Below are 15656 nucleotides of genomic sequence, written 5' to 3'. Positions count from 1 at the left end.
CAGAGCAGACCAGATTTTTCTTTGTTCAACAACTTTGACTTCGTTTCTTATTGGACCAAAATGGACCAAGTGTTGGAAGTTCTCGGTTTATACAATGATTCTCTTTTCTTTTCTTTTCTTCTGAGGTTGTTCTTCGTAAATTAAAATCCACAATGAAGATTGAAAACCATTTAATTTCATGACTTAATTTTATGGAAGAGGACCTGAACCAACTTATGTGATATTACCAAAAGATAAAACCCACAGCCACTAGTTAGCCATGAAAGAATCTGGAGCAAGAGAATCTCTAAAACCTTAAAATCCACGGAAATTTTCTACCAATCCCACTTCAACTTCGCGTTGTTTGGAGTAACAAGTTGATACACACCGGCCCCAACCCACAACTTGCTCTCTGCAATAGGCGCAAAGTGGGGGTTTAGAATGCCAAACCACTGTCCGACGATGTCTATTTCTACAGCTTGTTTTATCTTTCAGCTTCAAGCCATGGACGAGAGGAGAGAAGGAGAAAATCGGTGTGGAGTGGGGGAAGAGAACTAAAGAGAAAATGAAATTCGTATGTATGTAAAATCAGTAGGTCCATTTGGTGTGGACATAATGTAAAACCAAGACCGATGGAAGATTCAAACTTACAAGACAAGCAAATGATCAGTAGCGCAAAGCAGAAGAAGAAGCATGTGACTATCAAATAGACTTGACAAAAATGAAATTCCCGTCTTTGACAACATTCTCCCAAGTCATTTTAACAACTTGGTTACGTCCCCAGATCAGACACCATCACAGAAACAAGAAACAGTGTACAATTTCCTGCATCTGCCAAGCCAATTATTATTTTACAAGTCCCAACAAAATTTATTCACTAAAAGCCAAATCATTCCGGACCGCCAATATATCATATATGGCAAGAAATGGATATTTGTCTCCACAAAAGTATCTTGTACTTAGATTGGACTTGCCCGTTAAAAGAATGGATGTAATTGTCTTGGCTAAAAGGCGAGTGAACTTTAAATAGCAAATGGTTTTATTGTACAAGGGAAGAGTGAAATTCCTCCTGGATTGAGACAATAGGAACGGAAAAGGACAAAGAAGTCATAAAATCTTACCCCTAAGAAGGAAATTCTTTTCAAGATTGGAAGAGTAAAATCAACCGGAAGCCGCCAATGGTACAGCCCTGTAGCATGCTCTTTTTGCTGCTCGAATGATGTCCTCAATCTATACAATTATTAGCATCAAGCAAAAAAAATGAAAACCAACTATCAGGAGTGGAACAAACAAGAAAGACGGGGGGAGTTTTAGTTAGTCTTACATTCAAAAAAACTATGATTTTTAAAAATCTTAGATCTAAGTTGGCTGGATAGGTCTGGTGGTCAATAAGAGTCATGGGTTGAATAAAAGACTTGGAGGTAATGAGTTTAATCCAAGGTGGTCACCTACCTAAGATTTAATACTTTATGAGCTTCCTTGGCACCCAAATATTTAGAGTTAGTCGATTGTCCTGTGAGATTAAGCAAAGTGTGCCCAAGCTATCCTAGCCACTCACGGATATTAAAAACGAAACAAAAACAGAATAAAAGTTGGCCCTAATTTGAAGAATTGAAAGATTGTGTAAATTAGAAAGTTCCATTTTACTCCCTTCTTAACAAAACTTCTGGCACTGCCTCTGACAGAAATTCATTTCCCAAAAACAATAGACGGGTCTTGTTACCTTGGCAAAAGACTAATAGTTTTTCTTTATCTCTGGCACTGTGTCAAATGAACTTTTGAAGAAGGATGCTAGATCAGCGACATATATCTATCTCACTAGACGAGTTCTTTATTCTCTCTCACTCTATTGAAATTACAGTAAACTTTTCAGGGGATAAAAGGCTTTTAGAAAAGGTGGGGAAAATGAACCTGAGGGACAGCCATCCTTTCGAGATTGGCTGCATAAGGCATGGGAATGTCAGCCCCTGCAATCCTCTCCACCGGTGCATCAAGATAGCCAAAACTTTCCTCGACAACAGATGTGCTGCCAACATAAAAAAAAAATATATATTCACTTTAAGTTAATAGGGCGTCTACAATGTCAATCAAGAAGGTGAATAAATGTGAAAAGAGGGGGGAAATCACAAACCAGATCTCAGCTCCAACGCCATGCTGAGGAAACCCTTCTTCAACTGTTACTAATCTGTTGGTCTTCCTAACTGAAGCATTAATTGTGGCTCTGTCTAGTGGTCGAATAGAGCGCAGGTTTATAACCTATACCAACAAAATAGGCCATAACACTTTTGATCAACAAAACAAAATCAATCTACAAACATCTAAAAGAAGAACACATCTGGAAAAAAATTACCTCAGCACTAATTCCTTCTTTGGAAAGTACTTCAGCTGCCTGATAGTTCAAGCAATAGAGTTAGTCGTGGACAGAGATTCCAACATCTAAGAAACTCTAAACATCGCTGAAGATGTGCATCAAAATTTAATACCACATACACCCAGGAAAATCTCTTATAATTTCCCATTATTCCAACCTAAAAGTTGCCAGAAAAACAATCTAGCATCTTAAGGTACGATCTTCAGATCCACCTCAATTGGTTGAGATAATGCAGAACTATCACTGTTTACATAAAGTGCGTAAGGAATCTTTTGGAACCCAAGCAGACTTTCCTTGAAATCTAACATAATCATGAAAAAAAGCCCTGAAGAGTAAGATAAACCTCCTATATTACATTTTTATGAACAAAATGTCTCTAAAAGAACCGCTTCTCATCAGCAATTCTAAAGATGCATATTCAAGAAGTTGTACTTCAAATAATATTCACCAACTGAAGAACTTAACTTGCCCCTCACAGGTCAAATTAGTCCTTGACATGGCAAGTTAAATAAACAACCAAACCCCAAGACCCAAATAACTGAAGGATACCAACCTTAAGTGCATATCCCACCATCTTCGAAAAAGCAGTAATGGTCACATCCTTCCCTTCTCTCTCAATCTATCAAAAAGGAATGGTATAAAGTTAAAAACGTAAGATGAATACCAAAACAGAAACCATCTTCTGAAATATATCAAAAGCAACAACAGAATCACCTTAGCTTTTCCTATGGGAGCAGTGAAACTGGAATCAAGGACCTCCGCTGAAACAGGGAAGGATTCACCATATCTGAGGCAACAGAGCATATCGTTAATAATTATTTTCCTAGAAAGTATAAAAGCATTCTTTCACCACTTACAATAATTCATTTTCAAGAAACACCACAGGGTCTGGATCCCTTATAGCAGCTTTTAAAAGCCCACGAGCATCTTCAGATGAATATGGGGCCAAGACTTTCAAGCCAGGACAGGCGCCATACCATGCTGCATAACACTGCACAGGCAAATTTGAAGCACATTGCATGGATTTCCCCAATTCACCATACGAAGTTGAGTAGAAAATTGTTTTTTTCATTGATAAATTAAACACTCATAGAGAACAAAATAAGAAAGAATACCAAAAGGTCAACCAAAGGACAACAGAAAAACAGATTAACAAAAGACGAGCCTAGAAAATGGCAGCCCAAAGAGGAACCAAACTGAAAATAGCCTGAAAAAAAACAAGAAAGAGCTCCAACCAATCCAAATGCATAAGGCCTAGCGAATAATTACCAAAATCTTTTGAAAGAAAGACCTAAAGTTAACTCAAATTTTTTAGGCATTAATATACAATCACATGCACACGCAAAAGGTAAAAAGGAAAGAAAAAAAAATCAACCTGAGAGTGCTGCGCACCAACTCCAGCAGCTGCACCATTGGGTCCTCTAAAGACAATTGGCACAGAAATTTGTCCAGCTGACATATAATTTGTTTTTGCCGCAGAATTAATGATATGATCAATGGCCTACAGTAATGAGAAAGAGCTGAGACAAACAATGATTGAAAAAGGAGACTGGGAGTATAAAATAGTAGAAAGAATCAATATGGTGGAAAATAAATTGGACATAAGCATTTAGACTTGAGCCCTGAGAAAGCTAAAAGATAGTTGCAGAACAAAGCCAAGCAATGTGAAGGCAAAAAGTTGGAGAACAGAACAACAGGACGAATTAAAACAACATAAATGCTTAAAGGACAGTTCAACAATTCAATTGGCAAACAACTCTAACATGAAGAAAGACAAACTCCAGATGAGAAGAAAAGTGGAAAATAAAGCTATAAACAGAATCCAAACGGTAAAACTGGAAACAAATACATTTTAATATATATTGGAATTCATATAACTTTATTGCACTAAAAATGCTAGGTAAGACACTTAATCCTCGCAGCTTTCTTTCACCTCATTATTTTGGTCAAAGCCCTTACGAGGATTTGACGTGTATATTATAACTCAAAGGGGAATACAAGTGCAACAACAGTTCAATATTACCATAGGTTTTTTGCTATCGTCAATCCTCAACATATGGGTGGATGTAACATTACAAACTATTTAAAACACACAAATACTGTAACTAATCCAATTTAAAAACTAAAAATACCAAATAAAGTTAACAGTTGGCACCACTGCTCCCAGATGATTTGGAATCAAAATTTACTCCAACCAGCAAATGAAAGAAACCAGAACATGTCACCAGGCAACAGCAAAACACATTCATCAGTTTTTCGTTAAGCAGACAGAGTTCAGAACCAAGATTTTAGAGTTAGCTAATACAAGCAGAAAACACACGAGGGGATACTCGTACATGGTGAATAACCAAATTCCAATTAAAATGATGAATATGCAATTCATTGTTATAACCTGCATAGAGAAATTAAATGTCATAAACTCCACAACAGGCTTCAGACCATGGTAAGCAGCACCAACGCCAATACCAGTAAACCCAGCCTGCATAAATTTAGAGAACATTGAGGTCAGAAAGAAAACAATCATTTTCCTTTAATATATTTTGCTACCATAACAGTGAAAAATTAAAAATAGCTCAATAAAAATTGAAGGAAAAAGAATATTTTCTGGATGAAGCACCAACCTCTGTGATTGGGGTATCAAGAACCCTCTCAGGACCATATTTCTCCAGAAGCCCTTTGGTTATCTACTTGAAGGGGAGAGAAAGGCCAACGATTGTTGAAATGTACAATACAAACGGATACAATATTCAAATATCACATGAATTAGATATCATCTCTTTAACATGTCTAACCTTGTAGGCACCCTGATATTCTCCAACCTGCGTTAGAATGTTTGAAATTAGCCATAAGGATAGACACGTCAATATAATATACAAATGGATTCATGTTCATTCTCCCTCACCTCTTCACCCATCAGAAAAACTTTAGGATCAGCAGACATTTCTTCATCAAGTGCAGAATTTAGAGCATCTCTCACAGTCATCTGTGGATATTTGGAATAAGTTTACGAAAGAATGTTAGCCTTTCGTTTTTAAACAACAAAATTGAGCAGCATGATGGACAGACATTCCTCGACTATAATACTACAGAATGAGCTCAAAGAGAGAGAAAGAGAGAGAGTAAATGGAAAGTCATTAAATCATGCACAGATATCTAATAGATGGGTGACTAAATAACTCGCTCAAAAGTGAGAGAGGAAAAAATATAGTCCTGAACATTATTTTCAAAACAAAAAAATAAAAGGAACCTTAACCAGTATTGATGAGAAGAAACCAAATTACTGTGCTCTTAAAACGTTTCAGCATACAATATCGAAGAATGGTCCCTAACAACCCGAACCCTAAAGCAAGAAAGACGTGATGTATTGGAACTACGAAAAACACCAGCTGAGGCTGAATAAGAATAGATAAAGTATCGAAGGACACGAGACAGTATACTACCTCTTTTGCGGCAGATGAATAGTATCTCGATGCTGAGGCGGCAGGGCGAAGCCTCTGCAAAGCCTGGCCGGAAGTCTGGAAAGAAAAAAAAAACGCGCACACAGAAAGCATAAAAATCACTGGAAAAAAATCTTCTATCCAATGCAAAGAGAAATTTCATTCAAGTGCATGGAACAGAACCAGAATACAGGAGGCTCCAGCTCCAACTTTTTTCCGAACGATTCCCCACATTTTTCTCGCGCGAAAGACAGCTCTACGAAACGAAAAACAAAAGCTTATACATTTCAAACGATCCAAATCACAGTTCCATTTCAAACATCAAAGTATCTCACAGACATCAATTCACCGACATGCAATTTCCAACCAGTTTCACTTTCAACTTCAGCAAGATAAGGGGAATAGGAAAAGGAAAACAAACGACATCAACATCAATATCAACAAAAACAACAATATCTGATACACCAGATGCATATGCAAAAACAACAACTGTAGCAGAATTTCAAAACCTGAATTGAAGAATCAATTGAACAGGTTGCAAAGCTTCAACAATGGAAAAAAAGCGGCAGCTGAAAGAGAATCAGATTCATGGATAAACAAAGAAGACGAATAATATGAACCTTAGCTCGGCCGGCGTATATGGATTTGGATCGCTGCAAAGGTTTAGATCCGATGAGGCGAGAAATTAGGGGAATGTAGGGGTTTGAAAACGGCGAGCGCACCACCACCTTACCAATCTCTCCTAATTTTTCCCAATTTTACTTTTGGAATTTTATTTTATTTTATTTATTTTATTTTGGGTTTAAACTCCACAATAAACTTTTTCTGTGAGCCAAGGCAACGGAGAGTAGGGGACAAATTAGAGAAATAATGGATTAATAATTTTTTTTTAAAGTTAATTTATTAACTTATAATATATATATATTTTTTATTTTTATAATAATGCATTGAATTAACCTAATTAATTATTTTATTGTAATAAATTCAAAATAATGTATTGATTAAAAAAAATCCAATAAATTATCATTTATAAAAAAGTACATTAATTATTGTAAGTAAATATCTATTGAAACGTTTAGTAAATTAGTAATTTATTAAATATAATTAATTACTTGAAATAATTTGGCACCCATCTTTTATTTTTAATAATCAAATTGGTTGAAACTATACATTTCTTATTTATGATCAATTAACTTAATCTATTTATTGAAATATGAATTCATGGATTAATGAATTATGAAATTAATCTCATACAAATATTCAAAAGCTTTTTAGTGTATAATTTGATTTAGTAATTGAGGAGAGTAATTTAACCTATTAACGTTACTGTTTGGGTTCGCGGGGTTGAGTGAGAGCGCCATAAAACCGAAGCTTTTGGGGGGAATTTGGGCATACAGCTGGGCCACGCTCGGAATCGAGAAAGCGGGAGGGGAAGGAAGATGGCGGGTGCATTTTGGGGGACTCGGGTATTGGAGATTGTGAAGAAGCACGATTCTGGAGGTTTAGTCTGGAAGAGAATTAAGCTCACCACAACCCGTAAGGCCAACGCCAAAAAAAGGCTTCTTCGTGTTTGGCAGGTTTGCTCTCAATTTCAATCTCAATATCACTTCTCTGTTTATGTTTGCCATTAGGGTCTCTGGACAGTTCTGTCAATACTCGATTGTCCGTCAATATCTTGCTCTGGGTCGGTTTTAGGAGTAGAACTTCAGGGGTTTAGATATAACTGGACGATGACATCGAATCATTAATCCCCTTAATGTCGGAGCATCGCTTTGATTTTATATACCCATTGGACTGACATTTCTGAAAGCAATGCTGAAAACATTGGATACCATGTTAAACATTCGTAATAGTTCACAGTGAAGACCAAATGTGAGAGGGGCTCTTCTAAACTATAAATGTTAGGCCTCACGATTTCTAATCACCTGTCTCTAATTAGAACTTTTTTAGACTTTTTGCCAATAGAGATAGTTTGGTAGAACAACCTTCAGGTGGATGGTTCCGAATCAGAATACCATTTGTAAAAAAAAAAAAAAGTCTTCTTTACCTATCTTGGAAGAAAATAGATTCTCCATAACCTTTTAGCTTCTAGATGGAGTTTCTTAGTTAAAGAGTTTGTAATTGTGATTCATTTCGATTCATGCTATGGGGATCCATTTTGTAACCTTCTTGGCTAGAATGAGTTGGAGAATGTGTTTTCTTCCCTTCGAGTCTTCCTTTCATGCACTTATTTATGTTTTAGTGAAGAATGTCTTATCCGAAAAAGAAGAATGTCTTAATATGAAATATTACCTTTCTGGTTCATATCGATGATTACTTTCATTCAAGTCGCAGAATTTAGGCGAACCTTATATAAAAATCTCCATGGACTAACTCAAAATTAGGTAGACACATAGAAAGCAAGTTTAATCAACCGAGGAATGTGTAAAACAGCCTTTCTGGTCGAGGAACTAAGGGGCAAGGACCATTGGACATGGACCTTCATAAGCTTACATCTATAGCTACATATAGCAACAACGAGCCATGGACTTTTGCTATTGTACGAAACAAAATTTGCATTCACACAAGGAGCCAATAGCTGGGATACTCATGGATATAAAAATTAAAAAAAAAATATAATCAATTAATTAATTAATGAGAAGGAAAGGGACCACTTGAACAGAGTTGCAGGGAGATTGATTTTGGAGAGGATGAAGCCATTGAAGTTTTTAAAAAAGAAACTTCCATCAAACTTAGGAAAGCAACAGTAGCCTTACATTTCTTCCATAGATTTCTCGGCTCCATGACTGTAGAGGTTTGCCTTAGATCATTTTCTGATTCTCATTTGGTGTTAATTAAAATGGGCCCTTAAATCTTTCAATTTTGTGTAATGTGGCTTAAGCATATCGCCTTTTTATGGAATCATGAAAATCGGCTTCTCCCTTCAAAGGCTGGCCAGGTCATGGCTTGATTAACAAATCTTAAAAAATAAAGTCTTTGCTGGAAAGACGGAATTAGGAAACTCTTGACAACATTTTCTCAAAAATGCCAACAATCTTGTTGATCTGAAAGCCCTTGATGAGTGGGAAGATGTTGCCCCTCTTGACACATCTTGAAAGGCCTTTAGAAGCACCGTTTAATTCAAACTCCAAAACCTTGTTGATGGAAGAAGGTCATTTTGGATTCGATTGTGCAAATCTCTCACATTGGAGGGAGGAGATGAAGTTTCCAACTAACATATAATAATTGACAGCAAGAGGAAGAAAGTTTTTCTTTGAAATCCTCAGTCTGGATGGCGCAGCCTTATCAAGCACCTTTAAACGAAAAAACAATTTCTTATTTCATTCATAGACTGAATTATGAAAAAGGGGATCAGATTTCTAGCTTCAAACTTGGAATGAAACCAACTTCCATTGCTCAAAGCTCACCCCTAAATGCTGATTTCAAAGGAGGAAAATTTTCTTTCTATTTATGGCTTGGTTTCCAACAGGCTCTGGGTCTTGATGGATTTATTGTTGAGTTCTTCAAAAACGTCTTAGAAACATCCGAAGGTGTACTACATATATATCTTCCCCCTGATAATATCATTCACAAGTCCTTGAAGGAAGCTTATACAAACCCTATCCCTAAGGAAATCATATGTAAGAATAGTAAGAGACTTTTGGCCCATTAGCCTTATCTCTTGCCTCCTTAAGTTTATAGTTGGTCGGCTTAAAGTGGAATGTCTATTTGGTGAAATAAAAATTTTGAGGGTCAGCATAGATATTCACTATTTAGCTGTTAGAATTGTATCAGAAAGGATAATCTGTACTATTCTATAAGTCCTGGCAAAGTGACTAAAAGGTTCAAGTAATTACTTCTGACTTAATCGAATTATCTTGTTGTGATTGTCAAATTTATATGCTAAAAAGGACATTATGTTAAGTCTTGATTACTCTTCATGAGTGGATTTTCTCTTTCTAACAATATTGTGGAGGTATTTGTTTAGTCTTATGTATGGTGAAAATTGCGGCTTTTGACTGTTTATTGTTCAGGAGCGAATACAATTTTATTTTTAGATGACTTGTATAAATTATGGTTCGCAAATGCATCCATCTGAAGGTGGTTCATTCTCGAACCAAGCCAAATTTTCTATTTTTTTACACCTCTGTATTTTTACATTGGAGATGTACATGCTTGGCCTTTTGGTCGTTACCATGGAATTCTATTTCGAATTTCTGTTCTGCTCTTGTTCTTGTTTTATATATTGTTATTTTATAAAATGGAACACTACCAATTCTAGATTCATCGTTTAAATTTTTTGATGTAACTAAATTCGTATCTTTCCTTCTTTCCAGAATGAGGCTGTTCTGAAGGCATGTTCTGAGCCACCTCCGCCTAAATCTTCAGGAGATAAAATTAGCCAAGTTAGAAAAAATGAGTAAGAACTCTGTAGGATCCAAAAGAGTTTGGCAACTTCGGCATTGCAGTGCCAATCTTTTTCCCCTTATCTGGACCTTTTAGCAAGGAAGAGTAAACATTAAGTAGATACGAGTGATCTCAAAAGTTGTAATCCTCGCATGTAAGCGAAGATAACACACTAGCGTGGAATTATTGCCTGGAGTTTCTCACCATTTTTGTTTGTTTTTGTCATTTGATTTAATGCGATTAGTTTTTCATGGTCCTGGCTGCCTCATGAATGACTCGTCTTTCAGTAAAAATATTTGATATTTAGCTTTCTGAGCAAACTCACCATTGAAAATGGAAGTTTCGGGCTGAAAATATCTGAATTGGAAAAGAAAGACCAGCCTTCAAGAAAAATGTCCATCCTTTCTAGTGTTCGTATAGTATATTTCTAACTAGTCACAACCTTTAAAAACATGAGATGGGTTTTGTATGATGGAGTAGAATGAGCCTTCTAGGTGGGTTGATGGACGATTGAATTATGTGAACTTGTATTGAAATACGTACTCCTTTATGTTTGATTGGCAGAAAATATGAATATGATAATGCAAATTCTTATTGAGGTAAATAGGTTAGGAGAAAACAGCTCTAGTTACTGTATCTACTGGACCGATATGGACTTTGCATACAGTTCTAATTTGTTTCGAAGTTGTTTAGGGACTTTTTCCTTGATGGTTATTCTGTTTGAATTCAGACCTCAATATGATGATACTTTACCTGTTGCTGAGGTAAATGCAGCTAAAAGAAATTTCAGGATAAACTTGTTTGTACAGTTCGGTACATGAAAGCTTAACTTGTATTATACGGCAAGTGGTACTCCGCATCTAAATGGTAGATAGGGTTGCCCTCCATCATGGAGATTGGAGATATCTTTCCTCATCTACTTGTATATCAGGCTGAAGCATCTAAACTCCCCAAGAGTCTTGAAGATGGTTTGTTTTGCAGGAGTGTTTTGATTATAACCGCTGGGCATGAAATGTGGCCAATTACAGGTACTACCTTTCTGCCCAGTTTTCATTTAATTTGAGTATTGCATTCGTGGCGAAGTGTTTCCATTAAAAGTTGGAAATGCGTGTCTCAGAATGTCAGGCATTTACTAACCATTGAACTGGAGAAGAGTATGAGTAGGTTGATTAAACGTTGATGTATTGATGTGAAAGGGGAGGCTGATTGTTCCTCACTTGCTTACAGTTAGTGGACCCCACCAACCAGAACTTTGTGGGATGATGGATGGGATTAAGATGATTTTTAGCTTTGATTTTGGTGAGAATAGGTATAAAAAGAAAGATAAGAATAGGTATAAAAAGAAAGATAGATAGATGTCTTTGTTGCAGGGATGCAAAGCAACCTCTCTTATTTAATGTTCGTCCAAATCAAACAGCTTATAAGAGTGGTTGGGTGAAGAACTGGTCAACTTGCATAATTCATCACAATTCCTTCTGCGATGGGTAATTTAGTTGTGTTCAAAATTTGTAAATTGGCCTTGCTTGATGGAGACCACCCCCTTTGTTGTTGCCTTTTCATATGTTTCTAGGATTGGTGGGAGTTTTCTTTAAATGTTATTGATCTTATCAGGTTGGCCTACATAAGAAAATTAAAAAAATTAAAAGTTATAGCTGTAAGTTTTGTGGTCTACCATGACGTGCTGTCCACGTGATTGACAAATGAGAAACCCGAAGTCAGCAATCCACAATCCAATCCAATTCCTCATCTCTTTCTTCCTTTTTATTTTTTTTTATTTTTTATTTTTTATTTTTTTTGTCTTCTGACAATGAAATTGGTTCACATAAAGGTGACGTGATGAACTTCAACAGCCTTTGCAGATTCTAACCTTCCATCACAAGAAATTCCAAGGCCACCATTTTCTTTATTTATTTAAATACTGCCTATTTATATTGACTATGCCTCTTTTTTAAAAGAAATTAAAAACCCTTTCTTGTTTAGAATGATTTCTATGAATCATTCCTTCCCCTTTTTAACTCATTTTTATTGGATGTGTTAATGTCCAATTAATATATAAATGAAATCAAACCCATAGATTTTTACTAGATTGGATTCTTTGATATCTTTTGATGTAACATAAAATTATATGGTGTAGGTTTTCTTTGAAGCGGTTGTGTATGAACTCAAAGTATTTAATTTTGTGTAGCTTGAAATTATTGGATGTGTTGGTTTATGTTTTGCAAGTTGTGGGTTTGTGATTTGTAAAAGTACGTGTATAATTAGGAAGAAGCTTACCGAACTCGTAAACTTATATAGCAAACTCGTAAACTTATATAGCAAACTCATAGCACGGAAAGAGATGAGATAAGTTTACATATTAAATATAGATTTAAATTCACAATCGAAGACCACACAAACTCAAACCCAACCCATGAACGAAGTAGTTCCCCAGAGAGGTTAAGCAAAGGATTGATAAGGATAGATTTGGAGAGTATGATGAATTGACTTGCTTCATTACTGATTTAAGAAGAAATAAAAGGGAATTAAAATTAACTAAAAGTTGATTAAAAGCACTGAAATTGGGCAAAAATAAGGCAACACAAAATTGACAAGCATTAACCATTCCTTTTTGTTTTGGTCAATTTTTTGTTTTCCCCCTTCAACCACTTGATCGTAGATTTTTATTAGCCATTTGTTTTCGGTCTCCAAAGAATTCGTTTTTATTTTTATTTTTAAAAAATTTTTGCAAGCGGAATTAACCCGACTCTCAAGGAATCCTTTATTTTAAGCGTTAAATAGGCCGCCCTTTGGGTTCTTGGTGTCCATCTGGCGGCCCTTCATTGGTGTGTGGGCCACGTTTCTAACCTCCACGGCATATGATATCACGATCTTTGCGTACAATGTGTACCCACCCCTTATTATACACACTGTCACATAGTTTAAGGGAAAATAAAGAAAATTAAAAAACCTTTCATCAGTTTTGTTTTTATAAAACTAATGCGCACGGCGACGGTGGGTGAGTCGAGCGCAGGCCGGCGAGGCGTTGCATGCTCGACACGTGTCGAGGTTTCATCACCCGAAGATCAACGTACGATTAATTAATTCATTCCCACTTAATTATGCTTCATACTGTATTTAAATGGATGTAGGGAGTAGTTGGGAGTCAATTAAGGTTTATAATTTTGTGGGACTCAAGGAAATGGGTGGGGGAGGAAGAAAAGAATCTAAAATGAAAGAAAATGAAGGGTTATTTTCAGAAAATCGTTAAATGAACAGGGAAGGCATGGGGAACATTGCTCTGACGTTTGGAACAATCAAAGTTGACTTTATCATTATTATTATTGGTTTTTAATCTGTTTTATAATTAGAGATTATAAAAGGATTCGAACTCGAAGAAACAAAATGCTTTGAAGATTTTAAAAATCAGCATATATACTCAGCTTAGAATTGGGTTCTATTCTCTGATTATTTATTTATTTATTTATTTATTTATTTTAATTCTCAGAGTCAATTCCTTTTCTTTTGGTTTCCTTCAAACAAAAAGGATCAGATCGCGTTCTTCTTCTTCTTCTTCTTCTTCTTCTTCTTCTTCTTAAAATATTTGCAACTCTTCCCTCTTTCTCTCCTCCTTTTCCCCTAACCCTTTCCACTTTCCTCCCATCTTCTTTTTTTTTTCTTTTTTTTGTCGGCTTTGTAGCTGCATGGCTTGCGCTGCAATGGAGAGTTGAAGTTAATATGCAAAACGTAGCAACATTATTTGATAACCCAATGAATGGATTGGAACGTGAGCTAGATAGTGTTCGGTTTTTGTTTGTCTGGGTCAGTAGTAACAGAGCAAGTTAAACGCCGATCCAGTTCATTCATCTCTCTTGGCTTATAATCATATACTGATTCATATATTATGTCTACAGAAACACAGACCAGAAAACTGAAAACTACACCACCAACGACTGCGGGATTCTTCTTCCTTTCATGGTTATTCCGACATGGGAAATCACACAAATTTACTGCTACACCTAAAGGATCTTAAGCTTTTCTTCTGAAGTAGGGGAAGCTGTTGCAGCTGCTGCTGCTGCTGCTGCTGCTGCTTTCTTCATGATCATCCAATTCCTTGTTTGAAATCTCAGTGATCCCACTGGACCCTGAAGACGAGGAAGAGGGAGCCAAATTCAAGTCTGTCTCCCCCCTCTCCTTCCTCATGAAGTCATAGAACACAGGCTTCCCCAATCTTGCCTTTCTGTTTTTCTCCTCTTCGCTTTGATGCCCATTTCTTTTCTTCAGAAATATGCGACATAGAACCCAGTTCTCCATTGGACCCACGCCAGACCTCTGCACACACAATTTGAACTATCGTTACCACCACCTCCATGTCCAAAATCCTTAGAATATAAAGAAAAAGGGCAACATTTCCATGGAGACAAAACAAAATAAAAATACCGAGAAGGTTAAAGTCACCTGAAAGGGGGTTTTTTCCTGTGAGGCATTAAAACAAACAGTTGGCGGGGAAGCGAGGCGGTACTCGTGCATAATCCAATCAGTTCGAGAGCCATGGGGGGGCTTCCCTCGATAGAAAACCAGAGTTTTCTTCATCCCCACCACTTGATTTCCGTTGGAAGTAAGAATTTGCTTGTCAATTCCGGTGGCCTTCCAATAACCCGAGGCCGTCGCTCTGTTTGATCTGTTCCCATTAGGATACTTGGCTTCTCTGGTGCTGAAGAAGTACCTCTCTTGCTCCATATTCCCTGCAACACAGAATCAATTTCCCATCCATCACTACAAAATCCCGAAATCCCGAAATCCCGAAATCCCGAAATCCCCACTTCCAATTTGTAAAAAGAAGAAAACAAACCAGGCAAATCCCATGGATCGGCCTTGCAAACTTCGACGTCAGGGATAATTGAAGCGGGCAAAGGGCAGGAATGAACCTTCCGGTTCAAGTATTGAAGCACAAGCTCTTGATCGGTGGGGTGGAAGCGGAAGCCAGGGGGCAATCGGAGGACGCCATTTTTGAGAAAATTAAGCTTCTCCATGGGGGCCCAAGAGGAAGAGGAAGAGGAAGAGGAAGAAAGGCGAAATTGGTACAAGTGGTGCAGGTGAAGGGGGGCGTTCTTATAATTGGAGAAACAGAATCATGGGAAAAGGGGAGGAGAAGAAAGAAGAGGCATAAAATGGAAAAAGCAAAAGGGAAATTAAAGAAAAGAAAAGGGAAGAAGAGGAAGAAGCAGAAGAAGAAGCAGAAGAAGCAGAAGAAGCAGAAGAAGGAGCGTGGGGAGTCTGTGAGGAAAGTGAAGGTTCTTTATACTAATGGGTTCTCTAGCAACAAAGGAAACCAAAGCAAACCAAAGCAAACCCAAGAAGGAATAGAATTGGACGACATGTTTGGCGTAAACAAGACTCAATATATTAAATATATATATTTCTTTTTTAAGATATTCTTAATTTCTTTTCTTTACCTGGAATGGTATCTTCTCATTTTTCTTCTTGTTTCTTTTTTTTTTTTTTTT

At 36.7% G+C, this 15656-nt stretch overlaps 2 protein-coding genes across 6 annotated transcripts; both read right to left on the bottom strand.

Moving 5' to 3' along the window:
* Positions 1–558: 558 nt before the first annotated feature.
* Positions 559–6558, bottom strand: LOC111456186 (pyruvate dehydrogenase E1 component subunit beta-1, mitochondrial). 4 transcript variants are annotated; one of them, XM_023097978.1, is made up of 16 exons: positions 6408–6558; positions 5971–6043; positions 5791–5865; positions 5253–5333; positions 5143–5169; positions 4972–5034; positions 4743–4829; positions 3726–3851; positions 3208–3341; positions 3065–3137; positions 2904–2969; positions 2330–2368; positions 2111–2235; positions 1891–2005; positions 1101–1209; positions 559–810 (listed from the first exon to the last, which is right to left on the bottom strand). In XM_023097978.1, the coding sequence occupies exons 2-15, from the start codon at positions 6019–6021 to the stop codon at positions 1141–1143; spliced, it is 1131 nt and encodes a 376-aa protein (XP_022953746.1). In that variant the 5' UTR covers positions 6022–6043; positions 6408–6558; the 3' UTR covers positions 559–810; positions 1101–1140. The 4 variants fall into 4 exon arrangements, with proteins under 4 accessions (XP_022953746.1, XP_022953747.1, XP_022953745.1 ...); XM_023097979.1 differs by having other exon boundaries at positions 559–804; XM_023097977.1 differs by lacking the exon at positions 559–810 and having other exon boundaries at positions 858–1209.
* A 7421-nt stretch (positions 6559–13979) lies between these two features.
* Positions 13980–15530, bottom strand: LOC111456497 (NAC domain-containing protein 83-like). 2 transcript variants are annotated; one of them, XM_023098382.1, is made up of 4 exons: positions 15002–15530; positions 14608–14894; positions 14215–14481; positions 13980–14170 (listed from the first exon to the last, which is right to left on the bottom strand). In XM_023098382.1, exons 1-4 carry the CDS (start codon positions 15180–15182, stop codon positions 14147–14149), a joined length of 759 nt encoding a protein of 252 aa, XP_022954150.1. In that variant the 5' UTR covers positions 15183–15530; the 3' UTR covers positions 13980–14146. The 2 variants fall into 2 exon arrangements, with proteins under 2 accessions (XP_022954150.1, XP_022954149.1); XM_023098381.1 differs by having other exon boundaries at positions 13980–14481; positions 15002–15529.
* Positions 15531–15656: the final 126 nt, after the last annotated feature.

This window comes from Cucurbita moschata, unplaced genomic scaffold (genome assembly GCF_002738365.1).
Source record: "Cucurbita moschata cultivar Rifu unplaced genomic scaffold, Cmos_1.0 Cmo_Scf00018, whole genome shotgun sequence".
Classification (NCBI taxonomy): domain Eukaryota; kingdom Viridiplantae; phylum Streptophyta; class Magnoliopsida; order Cucurbitales; family Cucurbitaceae; genus Cucurbita; species Cucurbita moschata.
The sequence above is the reverse complement of the archived record's forward strand: the minus strand, read 5'-3'. Positions and strand labels throughout refer to the sequence as shown.